This window comes from Sus scrofa, chromosome 15, assembly GCF_000003025.6.
Source record: "Sus scrofa isolate TJ Tabasco breed Duroc chromosome 15, Sscrofa11.1, whole genome shotgun sequence".
NCBI classification, from domain to species: Eukaryota; Metazoa; Chordata; class Mammalia; order Artiodactyla; family Suidae; genus Sus; species Sus scrofa.
Window position 1 is genome coordinate 17,524,054 of NC_010457.5, and position 18,274 is coordinate 17,542,327.

General features: G+C 51.4%; 1 protein-coding gene across 2 annotated transcripts in view; it reads left to right on the forward strand.

Annotated features, from left to right (window-relative positions):
• TMEM163 (transmembrane protein 163) overlaps window positions 1–18,274 on the forward strand; it is a 288,036-nt gene that overhangs the window by 263,169 nt on the left and 6,593 nt on the right. Inside the window, exons 6-7 of one of the 2 annotated variants that reach the window (XM_021075191.1) lie at window positions 5,275–5,386; window positions 8,582–8,917. In XM_021075191.1, coding sequence (XP_020930850.1) covers window positions 5,275–5,386; window positions 8,582–8,703 — 234 coding nt within the window. In that variant the 3' untranslated portion in view covers window positions 8,704–8,917. Of the gene's footprint in view, window positions 1–5,274; window positions 5,387–8,581; window positions 8,918–16,864; window positions 17,007–18,274 lie in introns of those variants that run through there. The other variant, XM_021075190.1, reaches the window with a different exon arrangement.

The window sequence follows — 18,274 nt, forward strand, 5'->3', positions numbered from 1 at the left end:
AAAGATCTACCTGTGAGAAAGGAGCCCAGGAGCCCAGGACTGGTGACAGTGGGAACAGACTGTCTAACAAAGAAACACCTGTCCCTCTGTTTTGACCAGGCCCATGTTCACTACCCTGAGAGATGTTTGGGATGCCATGGTTGAAGCATCCTGATACACTTTGCAGCTGGGAACAAATACAGGCTCTCCCACTAGCTGAGTGACCCTGGGAAGGTCATTTAGCCTCTGTGCATCTCTTTCTCTACCTGTCAGATGCCCACCTGACCGTGGCTGCACTTTGAGATAAGCTGTCGGTGGTGCATACCTTCTTGGGTTGCAGTTTCTCATCTTTAGCCCTGTGTGCTAGGTCTTCCTGACTCAAGAAGGAACCTCTGGAATTCCTTTTATTGCACTCAGGACTGTCTTGGTTTGGGCTGCCATAACAAAATACCATAGACAGAGTGGCTTTTTTTTCTTAGGGAGTTTATTTCTCATGCTTCTGGAGATTGGAATTCTGAGATCAAGGCACCAGCAGGGTCTCTGCTTGGTGAGGGATCTCTCCTTGGATCACAGACAGCTGCCTTCTCATTGCAACCTCACCTGGCTTTTCTTCAGTGTGTGTAGGTGGGAAGAAAATCTATTCCTCTTCTTATAAGGGCGCTAATTGTATCTTGAGGACCCCATCCTCATGACCTGATCTAGCCCTCATTACCTGCCTCATTTCCATCTCCAAATACCATCGTGTCACAGTGAGGGGTGGGGCTTCCACATAATGCGTCTGCGGAGAACACAAATGGTCCATAGTGGGGACATGTCTTGAGCAGATTGATGACTGCACTTCTGTGACATTATGCTCATGCTAACAATGGATGTGGTGGCTGTGTGGAGAGGAGAGAACCAGGTGGGCTCTGGGTGGGAAACCACAGTGGACTTCCAGGATATTGAACATTGGTTTGGGGAGAGGGCTTTGGAGAAACTGTGCCAGCCCAGGTCCTCCTGTGGGTCCTTCTGTAGGGTTTATTTTTCTGATGTGGATCAGCACAGCAGCGCTGATCCAAGCCATGTAGCTCTGAGTGAGGCTTCGAGGTGGCCAGTCCCCGTTTTCCCAGACTTGGGATCAGAGCAAATCCTGGGTGCAGACTGTGGTTGGTGGAGATAATCCACAGGCAGGAAAAACCTGGGTTTTGCATATTAACTTCTCCCCCATTTAAATACAGCATTTTCTCTGTGCCAGTTGCTGTTGGAGCACTTTGTAACATCCTCATACAGTGGTGTGTGAGGCTCGGGCAGAGATGCAGAACCACCCTCAGTGGGCAGGACAGGGCTTTTTTTGCCCAGATGGGACCTTACAGAATGGCAGGGGCTGCTCCAGAGTCTGGGCCTGAAGTCAGCAGGGCTCCCTGGCAGGAAGGAACAGTGGCATAGAGTGAAACAGAGCAGGACAACCTGGGACCTTGATGGTGGCCTGGAGCTGCATCCAACCCTCGTGTCCCAGCCTCAGTGACATGGGTGACCTGCAGAAGAGCCTTTGCCATGAAACTGCATGCATGCCTGGCTCAGGACTCAGAGAAGCTGGCAGAGGGGATCTGGTGGGTGCTGGCAGAGCTGAGGCACTGGAGGCTGCACATATCCCCTCCTCTATCCTCCACCTAAGGTGAGCCAGTGGATCAGCAACATGGGCTTTGGTGTCCCTGCACCTGCCTTCAGGGACAAGGAGCTGCTTCACTGCCATCTTCCAAATCTCACACGATGTCTCTGGGGGCCAACTGTGACTCGAAACCACCTAGCAAGGGAATTCTGGGAAATGTCATTTCTTGTGGATACACTCCCCAGCCACCAGAGATGGTTAAGTGTATTCTCTTTTACGTTTTATAAACATGGAAATGGAGGGAGGTTTGGTGACTTGCCCAGAGTTGTGCAGTTATTAAGTGAGGCTTCTGCTTTGGTGCCTTTAAATATTATATAGTACTTGCACTTTATTCCATCAGTAACCCCATCCCCTGTTCCTCCGCAGGACCTCACAGCCAGCCAGTCCGTGAAAGATTCCCTAAGGTGAGGGATGGGTCCCAAACCTCTTCACCCTAGATGAGCCACTGTGGATCCCATCCATAGTTTCTGTTTTGTTTCTTTATGTTTCACCATGTGTACTTTCTTCTAGGTACTGAGTTGCCTGTTTCTTTTCTAAGGATGTTTACCACCCTTTGTCGGAGGCTTCCCATTAGCACCTAATGTTGCTGTTTGGTAGAAGAAGCGAGTGTGTGGATAATGTGTGTGGGGCCTTTAACAGCAATTGCTACATATTATTGTACACCAGCTGCCTGCTAGGGGCTGCAGGCATCACACTGCTCTTTATGGAAGAGAGAATTGAGATTCAAGAGCTTGGGTTGGTTTCCCTGATAAGTTGTGGAGTCTAGATTTGAGCAGTGATCTGCTGGTGCGTCACTGCCCTTTGTCAGCCAAGCCCCCCCATTCAGCAGTGGGGCACCCCAACCCTCAGCTTCCTGGGACCTAGATAGGGTGAACACAGCCTTTCTGTGCCTCTGGAAATGCAGGGATGAAGGCTCCTCAAATAGAGAGATTACGTGGAGCCAGGAAAGGTTCGGACAAGGGGTGAGCAAAGTGAGAGTCCAGCTCCTGATTTGGGGCCTCAAAGTGCATAATTGGTTGCCTGGATCTTCCAGCTTAGGCTTTTTGAATCCCGTCTGCATCTGGGTCTCTGTTGGTATGTAATTCCTTGGTCACTTGAGCATGTTTTCCCTGTGGGCGCCATCTCTAGAATCAGACTGAGTTTCTGCATAAACTCTGATTCTGCATAACCTCTGATTTGGGGGTCCTTCCCCAGCCCACCCCCAGCGCCCGTGGCCCCTGGTGTGTAACTTTATGCATGGCCTGGGCTTGGGGTCTGCCAAGAGGCCAGGTTTGGCACAGACCTTACTGATAGTTTGAGGAAGTGAAACTTGTGGTGAGGGGATGATTTTAAAAAACTGCAAAATCTGTGAATCACTTCAGCTTTATCCATCAGGTGCAAAGACATTGCAGAGAGTTCCCGTATACCCTTTGTCCAGCCTCCCCTAAGGTTAACAACTTCACCTACATAACTGGGGCACCTTTATCCAAACTGTGAGATTACACGCTACGAACCCAACTCCAGCCTCTGTGTGGGTCCAGGACACCATGTGGCATTTCACCCTCATGTCTCTTTAGTCTCTAGTCTGTGACAGTTTTTCCATGGTTCCTTGTCTTTCATGACCATGACTTAATTGTATGAAGGATAGTGCTCAGGAGTTTTGTGGTCTGTCCCTCCTGATTGGTTTGTTTGATGTTTTTTCTTTTTCATGATTCAACAGAGGTTATGGATTTGGTGGGTAGAATACCCAGAGGTGTTCTTCCCATCACGTCCCATCCTATCAGGAGGCACGGGATAGCAGCATCACCTATGCGTGGTCATGCCCACCTTGATCACTCGCCAGGTTTCTACCTGGTGGAGTTACTGTTTCCCCTTTTCTATGTTCTTTTTGTTAGATGCGAGTCATGAGTCCATGGTATGAGCCCACCGTCAAAGGAGGAGCGAGTTAAGCTGTGCCTCCTGGAGGAAGCAGTAGCAAGGGCTTTGCGGACGTATGTTAAAACCAACCAGGGGATTCCCACTGTGGAACAGGGGAAACAAATCTGACTAGTATCCATGAGGATTCGCATTTGATCCCTGGTCTCCCCCAGTGGGTCAGGGATCCATCATTGCAGTGAGCTGTGGTGTAGGTTGCAGACATGGCTCAGATCCCGTGTGGCTGTGATGTAGGCCAGCATCTGTAGCTCTGATTCAGCCCCTAGCCTGGGAACTTCCATATGCCACAGATGTGGCCCTAAAAAGCAAAAACAAACAAACAAACAAACAAAACCCCCCACTATTGGGAAATCCCTGGTGACTCAGTGGGTTAAGGAGCAGACAGTGTCACTGCTGTGGCTCAGGTTCGCTCCCTGGCCCGGGGAACTTCTGTGCACTGCAGGTGTGGCCAAAAACAAAATAAACAAATAAAACACCAAAAACAAATAAACAAAATCCCCCAAACCAACCACCATTGATCAGTTTTTTTTGGGGGAGATGTTTACACACTGTCCAGATACCCTGTTTCCACCAAGGTGATTTTTCAAATCACTTTGCTCAGCTTTGATCCCAGGAAAACAGGGTGTTTTCTCTCTTCCCAGCATTATGTTACCAGGTTTTTTTGTTTGTTTAGGGCCGCATCCACAGCATATGGAGGTTCCCAGGCTAGGGGTAGAATTGGAACTTCAGCTGCCAGCCTGCACCACAGCCACAGCAGTGTGGGATCAGAGCAGCATCTGTAACCTACACCATGGCTTATGGCAACACTGAGCGAGGCTAGGGATCAAACACATGTCTGCATGGATGCCAGTCAGATATGTTTCTGCTGCACCACAATGGGAACTCCCTGTTACTCGGTTATTTGAATAATAAAATGCTTAATAAATCCTGTTTCTTTGAGTAAGTCTGAAGCTTTACCAGATTTCTTCTGGCAGTGGCATTTTAAATTGGGTAATCTGGAGGCTGTGTGTCATGGGAGTGAAGCTTGAGAGGCTGAAGCTGAGAGGCTCCGGGCTTCATGGGCCCTCCTGTCAGGTGATGCCGTGCTGCTTGCTTTTGCATATGTGACTCATTTGCTTGCAAAGGTACGGTAACAATTTATAGGAAGTGCTAAGTGTAGTCAGCAGCAGACTATATTTTCAGATATATTTTCAGCCTTTTCCCACCGTGAAGTCTATTTTTGAACTTCTAATTGCCTTGTGTGAATTTAAGGAAAACATATGGTAAGTAGCCCCAGCCGTAATTGACCCTGTGGCAAATTCACTTGGCTCTGTGTTGCAGTGTTCTTAGGCCATTGGTCTGCTTCCATGTTCCAGACTCTTCAGTTGGCTGCTTTTTGACTTAATCTATGGAAAACTCTATATAGAAGTTATTGTTTCTGGCATTTTGACCAACTCAGTTATTGATCAATGATTGCCAGCCATATTGCCAGAAGAGCAGGAAGGGGAATCTGCTATAGGAAAAGAAATATTTCATGGGTTTTTAAGGAAATGTAAACCTGGATTATCTGGTCTTGATCGTCTTTCTTCAGTTCCCAGTGACACAGGTAACTGAAGTACAAAAACAAGCAATATATTCCTACCTGGGGGCAGTGCATGCAACTGATCATTGTTCTGGGAACAAAAGCAAGTGGTTTGCAGATAATCTGCTCTAGCATGAGCAGAACTGCTGAGATCTGGAACTTTCTTTTCTAGGATGATTTCCTGTTCAGTGTCTCCATTTTAAGCGGGATCCTTTGCAGCATCCTGGCTGTGCTGAAGTTTATGCTGGGGAAGGTTCTGACCAGCAGAGCTCTCATAACAGATGGTGAGTAAAGCCCTTGTGCCTGATCTCCAGGGGCTGAGCTCACATCTTCTAGGGAAGATGCTGTTTGGGTCACTTTTACTTGCTTGTCTTGCAGAAGAGCTCAGCAATTTGGAGCGTGTTCCTCTCTGTCCTCACCTCCCCAGGCTGTTCAATGATTCTCAGGGGTCCCTATCAGCAGAAGTCTTGTGTCCTGGGATTAAACAAACTCTTCCTGAATCACCTCCACCCTGACCTCCTGATAGGGTGAATCAGAGCTCCCCAGCCTCTTAATCATGCAGCACAAAGGCCCTTCCAGAGTCCTGCATTTTATGTGCATTGCTCCAAATAAAAGGGAAATGTCTTTCCTAGATTCTATGAAGATTTCCTCACTGGATTCTGCACACATATTTGACCTGTCATGTTTCAGTGACCAGGGCTTCGCTGGGGAAATGAGCCACATACTCTGTGCTTTAGACCCACACCAGGCGGAAGTGTCCTTTTGTGTCTTGTGGGTCAGGAAGACCTTTCTGTATGGCCTTTGGGATGGCAGAGAAGGGTGTGTGGAAGTAGGCAAAGCATGTTTCAGTCCATAGACTAGTGCTGGCATACAAACTAGAAACCTGGGGAACACTCCTGCCTGGCCGGTTTCTTTGTCTTTATCCTGGAGCATGTGAAGTTTCTGAGGCTCGGAAGTAGAGACCTGAGCCCCTTTGCCCTGGGGTGGGAGGTCAAAGGGTAAAAGCCAGGGGTTTGGTGGATGTGCCTGCACAGAGTAGAGCAGAGATCATTAGATTTCTTTCTTTCTTTTGTTTTTTTTTTTTTTTTGGCCATGCATACTTGCATTATAAAAACAATGCCATCTATTTATTGTTTATTTATTTATTTGATATTTTTGGCCATGCTGGTGGCATACGAAAGTTCCCAGACCAGAGATTGAACCCAAGCCACAGCAGCAACAAGTCCAGATACTTAACTCACTCTAGGAATACATGACTCAATCCAGGGAACTCCTAGATTTCTTTTTAAAAAGCCCTCTCCCCCCCAGCTCCCAGAGTTCTCTCCCATGTGAAATGCATGAGTGCAGATGTACATGGGTGGCTGTCGTGTTGAAGTCGAGGTTGAGGGGGGTGGTACAAGGGACAGGCATGGTAACACAGTGCGGACTTGGATTCCCCCTCCCACACTGTGCTGTGGAGAGGGGGGCAGGTGCGGGAGGAGGTCAAAGTGATGATGATGCTTCCAGTGTTTCAACCCCAGCCGCCCTGGGAGTGGCATCACCTGTGCCTGCGTATGTGGCTGGGGGTCCCATGATATTACATGCTGACTGCAAAACCAGGAAACCCCAGACACAACTCAGCTGACTGCTGGCACCATCAGTGCTGCTTGTGGTGTTTGTTAAAAAATACAGGTTCCTGGGCCTCACCCTGAAAATGTCTGATTCTGGGAGTTGGGGTTGGGGCCCAGGAAGTAGTATTTTACACCAGCCCCCCCCCATCCGTGCAAACGCATGCTGAAGAATGGTGTTGCCTCCATGGCCAATCCAAGGGACCAGGACACAGGGTCATGCCAGGGAAGGTGGGACCCTGCAGTGTCCAGCCTCTACTTGCCATGCTGACCCGCAGCTCTCAGGACCCTTCCTCAAGCAGAGCCTACTGTTTGTGGAGGCCATTTGCCCATATGAAACCAAACCTTTGTAAACAGTAGACACGATTTCAAAAAGTAAAAGGCTCAGCAGGTTAAGAATCTGAACAGAATCCATGAGAATGCAGGTTTGATCCCTGGCCTCGCTTAGTAGGTTAAGGATCCCATGTTGGTGCAAGCTGTGGTGCAGGTTAGCAGATGCGGCTCAGATCCCGCATTGCAGTGGCTGTGGTAGGCCTGCATCTGCAGCTCCAATTTGACCCCTAGCCTGGGAACTTCCATATGCTGAAGGGGTGGCTCTAAACAGGAAAAAACAAACAAAACTCTCAAAACAAACAAAAAAGTGAAAGGATCAGTTGCTGGAATTGAGCCCTCCTCTTTCCTGCTCTGCTTTCAAGCAGCGTGAAGGCCCCCCTGTATGTGGCAGGTGGCCCAGCCCGGCTCCTTGGGCCTGGGTGAAGCCCCGAGGTTGCCTTCCTCCATCAGGCTGGGTGACGTTAGGCCTCAGCTCCATCAGGACCTGGGCTTGCCGCTGTTAGAACATGATGCTGTGGTAACACTGAATTTGGGGGTGGTTTATGGAGTTCTTTTGTGCCTGGTACTGTGCTTGGTGCCACGTGAGCTATGGAAACTAGCTCCTCGAGCAGAGTCAGCTGTCTCCCGGCCGTCGTAAAGAGTCCTGGGTGGTTCCCCAAAGTGGGACTGCAGCTTAGTTCACAAACCCTCCTGGTACAGGTGGATGGCTTTGTCTGCCAGGCTGAATGTGATGCTCTGTTGATCCAGTCTGTGGGAACAGGCAAGCGTGCTGGAGCCTCACCTGGACAGAGCTTCCCAGCTCTTAGCCACCCACTGAGACAGCAAGCTGACCCTGAGATATTGTCCTGCAAAGCCCTGGCTGGTCTGGGTGCCCTTTCCTCTCTAGGCAGACTCATGATTTGGGGAGAATGTACATTCCATGTGATTTTTGTGGTCTTTTTTTGTTTGTTTTTGTTTTTTTTAGGGCTGCACCCACAGCATATGGAAGTTCCCAGATTAGGGCCCTAATTGGAGCTTCAGGTGATGGCCTACACCACAGCCATAGCAACGTGGGGTCTGAGTCCCATCTGTGACCTACACCACAGCTCACAGCAGCGCTGGATCCTCAACCCACTGAGTGAGGCCAGGGATCAAATCCCCATCCTCATGGATAATATAGTCAGATTCTTTTTTTTTTTTTTGGTCTTGCCTTTTCTTGAGCCGCTCTTGCAGCACATGGAGGTTCCCAGGCTAGGAGTCTAATCAGAGCTGTAGCCTCTGGCCTACTCCAGAGCCACAGCAACTCAGGATCCAAGCTGCGTCTGCAACCTATACCACAGCTCATGGCAACGCCGGATCCTTAACCCACTGAGCAAGGCCAGGGATCGAACCCTCACCCTCATGGTTCTTAGTCGGATTCGTTAACCACTGTGCCACTACAGGAACTCCAATAGTCGGACTCTTAACCCACTGAGCCACAATGGGAACTCCCAAGAAATATGTCTTAACAATATAACTCCTGATTTCATATTTTTCACATACAAAACTATCTGCACACAGAAGCAGTGTTTCCATCCCACTCTGGAACCAGGGAGGGGTCCTTACAAAGAAGTGGCAAGTGGAACAGACCCACCTCAGGCAAGGGGACATGGATGGGGTGGGAGGGAGCCTGGGGCATCTGAGGGACTGTGGGGAAGGGGACTCTAGATAAGGGGTTCCAACCAGTGGGCAAGGGGGTACCATTCAGGACCTTAGGTCAAGGGTGGAATTATGGATGCTTTGCTATGTATTTAAACAGATGAGGTGACGTGATGGGGCTTTGTAAAGTGCCTGCTGGCCATCGAGTTGGAGAACAGACCCGAGAGACCTCAGGGAGACCTCAGGGGGTGGCCTGGGTGGGGTGAGGACAGAGGGGTGGGGGGCAGTTGAGGAAATGAGTGTGGTTTTTATAAAAGGGGCAGGGCTGGGGATGAGTTGGCTGTGGGGGTGATGAGAGAGGGGGATGGAACAAGACAGAGGGCTTTTGCTTTTGCCAACAGCAGAGGCAGCTCCCCGATCACCCGGCGGGGCGGGGCCGGGCGGTGGCAGGCTGCAATCGCTTGCATGGTGGGAGTGTCAGCAAAATATGTGGCAGTAATTACAGCCTCCTGCTAATTGCGTTGTCTGGGATCTCATTCATTGATTAGCAGGACTGGGGAACCAGCTGTAATTATCTCCTCTCTGCTCTTCCCTCATGTGGGGGAGGTGGGGGGCAGAATGGGGTTCGGGAGCCACACCTTCCTTTAATGTTGGGGGTTTTCTGAGGGGCTACCCTAGCAGTACCCCTCTCGGGTCCGGCCCTGGGTCGGGGGCAGGGCAAGTGTTTTCTCTCCAAAAAGGAAGCAAGTTCAGCAATTTGCTTCTGGTCCTGGGAGAATGGGTCTCAGCTGTCACCTGGTGAGGCGGCTGGTTCCCAGGCTAGAGCTGTGTGTGAACTGGGTCAGGCTCACTCCACCAGGTCCTTTGTCTCTGGGTCATGTCTTGCCAGGAAGCAGATCTTCAGGGAGAGGGGGCAACAAGGTATGGATAAATTCCGGACTCCCCACACTGTGCAGTGCAGCACAGGAAATTTTATCCCATTGGGTTTTGTTGCTTTGGGTATTTAGTCATCATGCAATTGTCACTATCAGGACTAAGCTGAAGCTGGCTTTGTATTATTTAAGGTTGTTTTTATGCAGCAAGTTAATACCACAGACCTGACAGATGAAGATCGTGGAAAGATACTGTTTTTTTGTTTTGTTTTTTTGTCTTTTTAGGGCCTCACCCACGGACTAGGACGTTCCCAGGCTAGGGGTCGAATTGGAGTTGTAGCCGCCAGCCTACACCACAGCTGACGGCAATGCTGGATCCTTAACCCACTGAGTGAGGCCAGGGATCGAACCCACATCCTTCTGGATACTAGGTGGGTTTGAGCCACAATGGAAACTCTGGAAAGGTACTGTTGACTGAAAGAAAATTTGCAACCTAAAAGTTGAGGATTCTGTTTATTTGGTGTACAAAACTGAGTACTTAAGACCAGGAAGAAGCCTCTGAGATAGTTCTGAGGGACTGCCCCGAAGAGGTAAGGGAGTTGCCTGGATTTGCAGGCATTTTTTGCCACAAAGACTAGGTATTTGGAATATCAAGAGATTACTGTTAATTAAAGCAAACTTTCCATGTATGGGGAGATGCAAGAGAGTGGACTCATTGGAGTTCCCCGGTGGTGCTGTGGGTTAAAGATCCAGTGTTGCCACTACTGTGGTGTAGGTCGCAACTGTGGCATGGGTTTGATCCCTGGGCTGGGAACTTCAACATGCCATAGGTGTGCTTTTAAAAAAAAATATTACTGTTAGTTTAAAAAAACCCAGATATCTCCAGTTACAGAATTTAGCACCTGTCTATGTACAAGAAGATGAACACGTCATTGAAATAATTTCCTTGATCTGCCTGTCAGCTCTTGGGTTGGGGCAGTATCTGGTGCCTTCCTGTCCTGAGTCTCCTCAGGGGGCACCCTTGGAAGTGGCTGTAGGGGCTGAGGCTTGAGGGCTGTGACATCCTTTGTTTACTGATATGGCAGGCAACATTTTGTCATTGACAGTATCTGGGCGAAGTGCTGAACCAGGGGCCAGGCTCCAGTGCTGCCCCCAGGACAGCTGGAAATCCCTCTGAGTTGAGGGGCCTGGGATGACCTAAAATACCAAGAGCTGTTTTTCAAGTATGTGAAAAAGTTTTCAGCAGAATTTTCTGCATAAAATGAATACGTGCTTAATTATTGTGCTTAAGTCTTCTCCAGTCATTCAGGTCAGACTGGTGGAATCTTTCATCAAGGCAGCCTCAGACATTATTTTGTGTTCTCGAATGGTAACTGTTTATTCTTTGCAGCAGCTCTGGTTTTTTTAACAGAGGAGATGGGACTGTGTTTATGGGCCTGAGTGGGGTGGGGACAGTGCCCCAGAGGTGAGTGACAAGGTCTTAGGTGTTGTGTTGGGGAGATGGGTGGTCTGGGGGGCGGGGCTTTGAGTGCAGAGTCCTTCCTGTGGAAATGGTGCTGCTGGAAAATTCTGAAGGATATGGCAGGGCGGGTACAACATGTCTCTCAGCCTATGTGTGCTGGTTCCAGTGTCCCGTGCAGGCTCACAGGAGGTGTAACTGAAATGAGCCAGGCTCTGTCATTACCAAAGGTGGGCAGAGCTGAGCAGGTCTGAAGTCCCTGGAAGGTGAAGGTTCCCTCAGCTGTGAACTCTGGGAGCCTGCCTGTGTGTCAGAAAGGGGAGGCTGGTCTGTCCTCAGCTGGCAGAGCGGGTGGCTTGGTGGAGCCGAGTGGACATCTAGTGGCTGTCTGGGGAACCTCATGCTCTCAGTTTGCTTTCTGAGCTCCACCCGGCTTCTCTGCAGCTCCAGGAGCTGGTGCCCGTGACAAAGATGGAGAGAAGGGGATGAAGGATTCTGGTCCACCCCAGGGCAGCAGCCCTCTTCCCCTTATTTCTCCCTTCCTTCTAGTCACCCCCAAAACAAATTCTCCCAATCTGAAGAGTGACTGGAGGCCAGCTCCAACCCAGATAGCCCGTTGACAGAGTAAGGGCCTCTGTGAATGCTTTTGGTGGCCCTCTGAGAAAAGAAATGAGCTGCAGGAGTTCCCACTGTGGCTCAGTGGTTAATGAATCCGACCAGGAACCATGAGATTGCGGGTTTGATCCCCGGCCTTGCTCAGTGGGTTAAGGATCCGGCGTTGCCATGAGCTGTGGTGTAGACACAGATACTGCTCAGATCCCATGTTGCTGTGGCTGTGGCTGTGGCTGGCAACTGTAGCTCTGATTCCACCCCTAGCCTGGGAATCTCCATATGCTGTGGATGCAGCCCTGGAAGAGACAAAAAGACCAAAAAAAAAAAAAAAAGAGAGAGAGAAAGAAAGAAAAGAAATGAGCTGCAAAGACTTTTTATTTAAAAGAGGACTAATCTGATTCCATTTGTTAAAAAGAACAGGATTCAAGGGACAGCCAGAAGGGAAATATCTTGATGATCTTGATGTGTCAGAAGACAGGAGGAAAGGAGTTTCCACTGTGGCTCAGCAGTAAAGAACCTGACTAGTATCCATGAGGACGCAGTTTTGATCCCTGGCCCTGCTCTGTGGGTTAAGGGTATGGTGTTGCCGTGAGCTGCGCGTAGGTTGCAGACACTGCTCCAGCCTAGCATGGCTATGGCTGTGGTGTAGGCCAGCAGCTGCAGCTTCGATTCAACCCCTAGCCTGGGAACTTAAATATGCCACAGGTGCAGGCCTAAAAAAAAAAAAAAAAGACGGGAGGAAAATACAGGCACCCTCTTCTCAGAGTGTACTCACGGTGTCCCCCTGGGTAGCCTTGGAGGCAGCATTGAGGGCCTGATGTGCAGAGGCCAAAACCATGGGTAGGATGGAGGGGGAGGAAGTTCCCATGTGCTCTGTGTGCCGGGATCTGGGAAGACTCAGCGGGCACCAAGCTCTCCATAGTGGTGACAAAAGGCTGCAGGGGGGCCATTGTGCTTTTAAAATGTATAGGGCTTCCTTCGGGGCTGCATGGAGAACAGAGATGGAAGATGGCCGAGGTGAGCCAGCCCCTGGAGGAATTACAGAAACAAACACCCCAGAGCCTGGGCTGCAGCCTCCCACACCACCCTGAGAAGGGGAGGCTAGGAAGGAGCAGGGGAGCTGTTTGCCTGCCCCTCGCCTCCACGGTCAGAAGTGGAAGGCTTAGCAATTGGCCTTGGGTCTTGGCACTGGGAGACACAGCCCTGTCCCCTGGCTTCCCCCCGGGGCACCCAGAGAAAGCTTGGTCAGGATGGCTGTCCTCAGAGGAGGCCCTGGGGGTGGGGGGTGGGGGTGCTCACTGCAGGCAGTGGCCAGGGATGTCCAGGTAGATGCCAGAGAGCAGGTGGAGGTGTCGCCTGGAATAGCCCGGCGAGTCCTGGCCCCTCTCTCCTCACCATTCCCTGGACTGGCCTCTGGGAAATATGGCCCCCTGGTGGGAGGAAGGTGGAGGTTTTGCCTTTATTGAGGTGAAATCAGGGTGGAAGAGTCCACCAGGGGTAGACCTTGTGGAAGGCCTCGGGGGGTGAGGAGGCCAACTCCAGGGAGCCCCAGATGCACCCACTGTTCAGGAGTAAATCCTCTACTTCTCAGAGGCTGCCTCTCCAGAGCTCCAGCTGCAAGCCCCTGCCTGGCCGGAAGGCACCACAGCCCGGGCAGAGGCTTCTCTCTCTCCTGGGACAGCTTGCCTGCGGAGTGGAGTCCTCTCAGCGAGATCCAGGCCCTGGCCGGTACCTTCCTCTCCCCTTCCCCCAGCTGTTAAATCAGTATTTAATGTAGCAGTCGAGTCCCTTGGAGGACAGCAAGGAGAGAGACAGAACTCCTGTCTTGATGCTTACATTTCTGGTGGGAAAGAACGAGATGTTTATAAAAAGAAAGATAGTAAAAAGATCATGTTATGAAGAGAAGAGCCATGGAGGTGGCCAGGGAGACGCCAAGAGGAGGGGTCCAGGCTGGTGGTGGCTAGCTGCAGAGGCCCAGAGCAGGGGCATGGCTGGCTGCTGCAGGTGGCCTGTGTGTAGGGGGGGTGATGGGTGCTGGCCAGAGCACAGTAGGTGAGGACCTTGCCAGGCCTGATGTGGCAGAGGCAGGAGGGACTGGTCAGGGCAGGACTCAATAGTTTTCGAAATCGGGCAGCTTTTCTGGCACCCGTAGCATGTGGAAGTTCCCTGGCCAGGGACTGGATCCGAGCTGCAGCAGTGACCTACACTATAGTTGTGGCAGTGATGGGTCCCCCACCTCCACAGCAACCAAGCCACTACAATCAGATTTTTAACTCATTGGGCTAGAGAGGGAACTCAGGCAGCTTTTCTCTAGGCGGGTTTTGGCTGCTGTGCACCGTTGTCAATCTGGCTCTCTGGCTGCTTCGAGGAGGGTGGACTGAGGCTTTAGGGGGATGTGAGCAAGAGGAGAGGCAGACCGAGGCTGGGTTTTGGAGGTAACAGTTGGTGAGAATGACCTGATGGATGGGTTAGATTTGGAGATTGGTTAGATTTGGGGTATGCGAAAAGTCCAGGATGGGCTCCAAAGTTTTGGCTTCAGCACCTAGCCGGGCGGTGGCACTGGTGCCGTTGACAGAGAAGGTTGGCCAGGGGTGGGTGGGTCATTGGGAGGCAGACATTTTTGGTCCAGACATGTTCAGTGTGAGACACATCTATGTCTGCAGCTGAAGGGAAAGGTCAGGACAAGGGAGACAGTGGCTCATGGGGTGGAGGTGAGATCGTGGGGTGGGAATTAGAGAGAGGGAGAGTCCAAGCTAAGACGGGCACTCTTGGGGATGAGGAGGGTGTCTAGCGAAGGCGACTAGGAAGGAACAGCTGGAGTGAAGAGAGAAAGTGGGGTGCTGTGTCACCTGGCACTGAAGGGGGGTGTTCCCGTGTTACGGCAGCTGCCCAGCAGCTCTGTGCCGCAGCGTATCAGCTCTGGCGACAGCCCTGTGGCTGTAGCGTACCAGCTCCAGCAGCTCTGTGGCTGCATTGTTTCAGCTCCTTTACCCGGCGAGAAACTAAGCGAGCACTCAGCGAGCCCTCAGAGAGTTGGAGAACTCAGGTTTCTTACACCTGCGGGCTCAGGGAAAATCGGTCTCCGGAGTCTGAGCCCCGAAGAGGGGTTTCACAAGGCTTTTATGGGCTAGTTCTTCCGGGTCTGTGCTTGACGGACCAGAGTGAGAACTGGCAAAGTAATAGATGCGGAAACAAGTTTACAGACACAGATGCGTGGGGGAGGGGTGGTTGGGGCAGTTGGCTGGACTTTGCTTAGTCATCATGGCCAGGGTCTCTCCTTTCAACATTTTTTTTTTTTTTCCTATTTCTTTGGGCTGCTTCCGCGGCATATGGAGATTTCCAGGCTAGGGGTCCAATCGGAGCTGCAGCCACCGGCCTACGCCAGAGCCACAGCAACGTGGGATCCGAGCCACGTCTGCAACCTACACCACAGCTCACGGCAACGCCGGATCGTTAACCCACTGAGCAAGGGCAGGGACCGAACCCGCAACCTCATGGTTCCTAGTCGGATTCGTTAACCACTGCGCCACAACGGGAACTCCCCTTTCTACATTTTTATCGGGACATTTTCTCCCAACCTGGGAGGGTGTAAGCTGAGGGAGCCATCTGTGACGAGTGAGGGCTGTTGCGGGGATACCTGAGTGGGATGGGATGAGGCAAGAGTGGGAGGGCCAGTGGGGCAGACGGCCCCTCAGGGTGGTCGTGAGTGGGGGTTGTGGGGTGGCATGGGGTCAGGGAAAGAGGTGGAGGTGGTGTGGGGAAGTTTTATTCCTGTGGGAGCTCGGGGAGAGGGCAGAGAAATTCCAGCGCAGTCCTTTGGTGAATGGGGATAGAGGACTTTGCCTTACTTAGGAGCAGCAGCTGAGAGAGAGAGTGTGAGTGTGTGTGTGTGTGTGTGTGTGTGTGTGTGTGTGTGTGTGTGTGTGTTGGTGGGGAGTGGGCGGGGGAACAGGTGGTGGGTTTGATGCTGGGAAGATGAGGTGTTGTCTGACCCCTGCGCTCTGAGAAGTGCAAGGCCAAGTTGGTAGCTGAGAACTGACTGCCGTGGGGAGATGAGGGGGATTTGAGGGGAGAGAGGAGGCTGTGCTATGTCTGTCAGTCCTGGCTCTGTCCTGGTCCTGTTGTTGGGGAGCAGCTGGCTGAGGTGTCCCCCTGGTGTCCTGAGAAAGGGCTTGGCTTCAGTCTCCTCCACCCTCTTTTTCCTCCCTCTGCTCTTCATTCAGAACCTCTCCTGTATTGGTCCAGTGCCTGTTGAATTCATTTTAAGGTGGTTTGAGCTGGTTTTCCTGCTCAGCCAAAGCCTGGCGCCATCACACAGGTGGAGCTGCCTGGGAACACAGCAGGGGCTGCTATCAGAGAGGCTAAGGGACCTGGGACCTTCACGGACGCAACTAGAGGGGGACCGGGCAAGTGTGGACCTGGAGCTGCTATGTATGGGGCCCCTGTTATGCAGAGGCCAGCGAGGAGCCTCGTGGCTCACGCCACAGGGAGACCCCAGGAGCCCTTCCAAACCATCCCTTCCCATGTGGCCTTTGACAACCTCTGGACAGACTGGAAGCGAGGTGCCTACGTTGTGGGGACCCACTGAGGTGACATGAGAATGGAGATGATCAATGTCTATTGGCGCCAGTTCTGGTTCACGGCCGTTTCTGTAACCTTGTAGCTAATCCTAGACTTTGCTGGAAAGTGAAAATCCTCAGGTGACAGGGAGACTCAGCAGGGAAAGGACGCGTGTTCAGGCAGAATCCCAGCTCTGCCCCTCTCAGCCCACGCCCTTGGTCATGGTACTGCACCCCACCCATTCTGCTCAACTTAGTTTTCTTATTAGTACGTGAGGAGATCCCAGCTCCATACTCTGCCCAAGAGACACTGGACAGGTGTGTCACTGAGCATTCGATGTCCTGTGTGCAGGCACTGGCCTGGACCCTGCAGGCTGTGCTGGCCTGGTGACCCTGCCTCTCTAGACCTGCATTCTGCTGTGGGCGGAAGATACCAGGGACCACACAGGCTGTGTGTGTCACTTGGGTGCCTGGCTGGGGGTGAACTCTGACGCTGGGAATGATGGCTCCATCCAGGGAGGTCGCTGGTGACATTTGAGCAGAGACTTGACAAGTCACATAGGTATCTGAGGTGGTGGCTGTCTCCCTTGAGAGTGCTTCTGGAACAGTCCTTCCCACCATGCACTGGCATTTGGGTAGTCTTGCTGGTGGCTAAGCAAGTTTAGTCAGCACTGCCCTCAGCCCCTCTCTGCTTCCCTTGCAGGGTTCAACTCCCTCGTGGGGGCCGTGATGGGCTTCTCCATCCTTCTGAGCGCGGAGGTATTCAAGCACAACTCGGCAGTCTGGTACCTGGACGGCAGCATCGGGGTGCTGATCGGACTCACCATATTCGCCTACGGGGTCAAGTAAGTGCCTGTCTCCCCCACCCGTGATCGTCCCGTACCTGTGATCCTCCTGAGCCTGGGGGAGGTCAGGTGACTGGAAAAGCCCCAGTGACCTTCATGTATCCTTGTGACTGGGACAGAAGTGAGGCACGGACTTTGATGAGAAGCCTGGGCTTCCGTCACAAAGGTCTGCGTTGCTTGTCTGCTGTCTTTATGGTTCACTAAGTGGTCTTCCCTTTGCCCCTTCAGGCCTGAAGATTGGCACCCCTTTCTTTCTCTATGATGAGGGTTGTAATGGTGCAGGCGACTGTGTGGTGTTCTCACCCAGAAAGTCCTGTCTGCCACCTGCTACAGTCAGTGAGAGTGTTTTGCCAAAGGGACTTGGTACAGAAGGGACCCATGTGGAAAAACCCACCGGAGGCGTTCGGTCCTGGCCCAGCGAGTCCTCTCACTGAGGAAGTGCCCTGTGGGGATTGCTGGCTCTTCATCCAGCATCCCGGCTGGAGCTGGCCATAGAGAAAAGTTTCTCAAAGGCACTGAGCTTCAAAATGTGAAAATGCTTCCTCTCTCCCATTAGGAGGACTGTAGTAAGAGAGAGAGCCAATAATTCTTGGTGGAGATGTGGGGAAATCAGAATCCTGGGCATTGCTGGTGGGACAGTAAAATTGTTCAGCCACCTTACAATCAGTTTATCCGTTCCTTCAAATGTTACACACTGAGCTCCCGTCTGCCCTCGCAATTCCACCCTTTGGTATTGACTCCAGAGATGTGAAAACACATATCCAAGCAAAAACTTACCCATGAACAGTCATAGCAGCGTGATTCACAGTGGGCAAAAGGAGAAGGAATCCATATGTCCAACATATAACCTGTATGTGGGTTATAAATATCCAGTAATCAATGAATGGATAAATAGAATATGGTAGAGCCATACATACAGTGGAGTGTTATTCAACCAGAAAAAGAATGAAATACCGACTCATGCGACATGATAAACCTGGAAGACATGCCCAATGAAAGAAGCCAGTTACAAAAAGCCAAATATTGATCGGTTCCATTTATAGGAAATACCACGAATGGGCAAGTCAGGAGTGAAAGCAGAGTAGTGGTTGTCAGGGGGGAGGGTGGCGGAGTGACTGTTGGTGTGTATCAGGTTTCTCTTTGGGGGCGATGACAGTGTCCTGGAGTTACAGGGTGGTGATGGTGGTACCACCTATACCCCTGAAACCTACTAAAAAAAAACCTTTAAAAGGCTGAAGTGTATGGCATGTGAACTATAGTTATAAAAT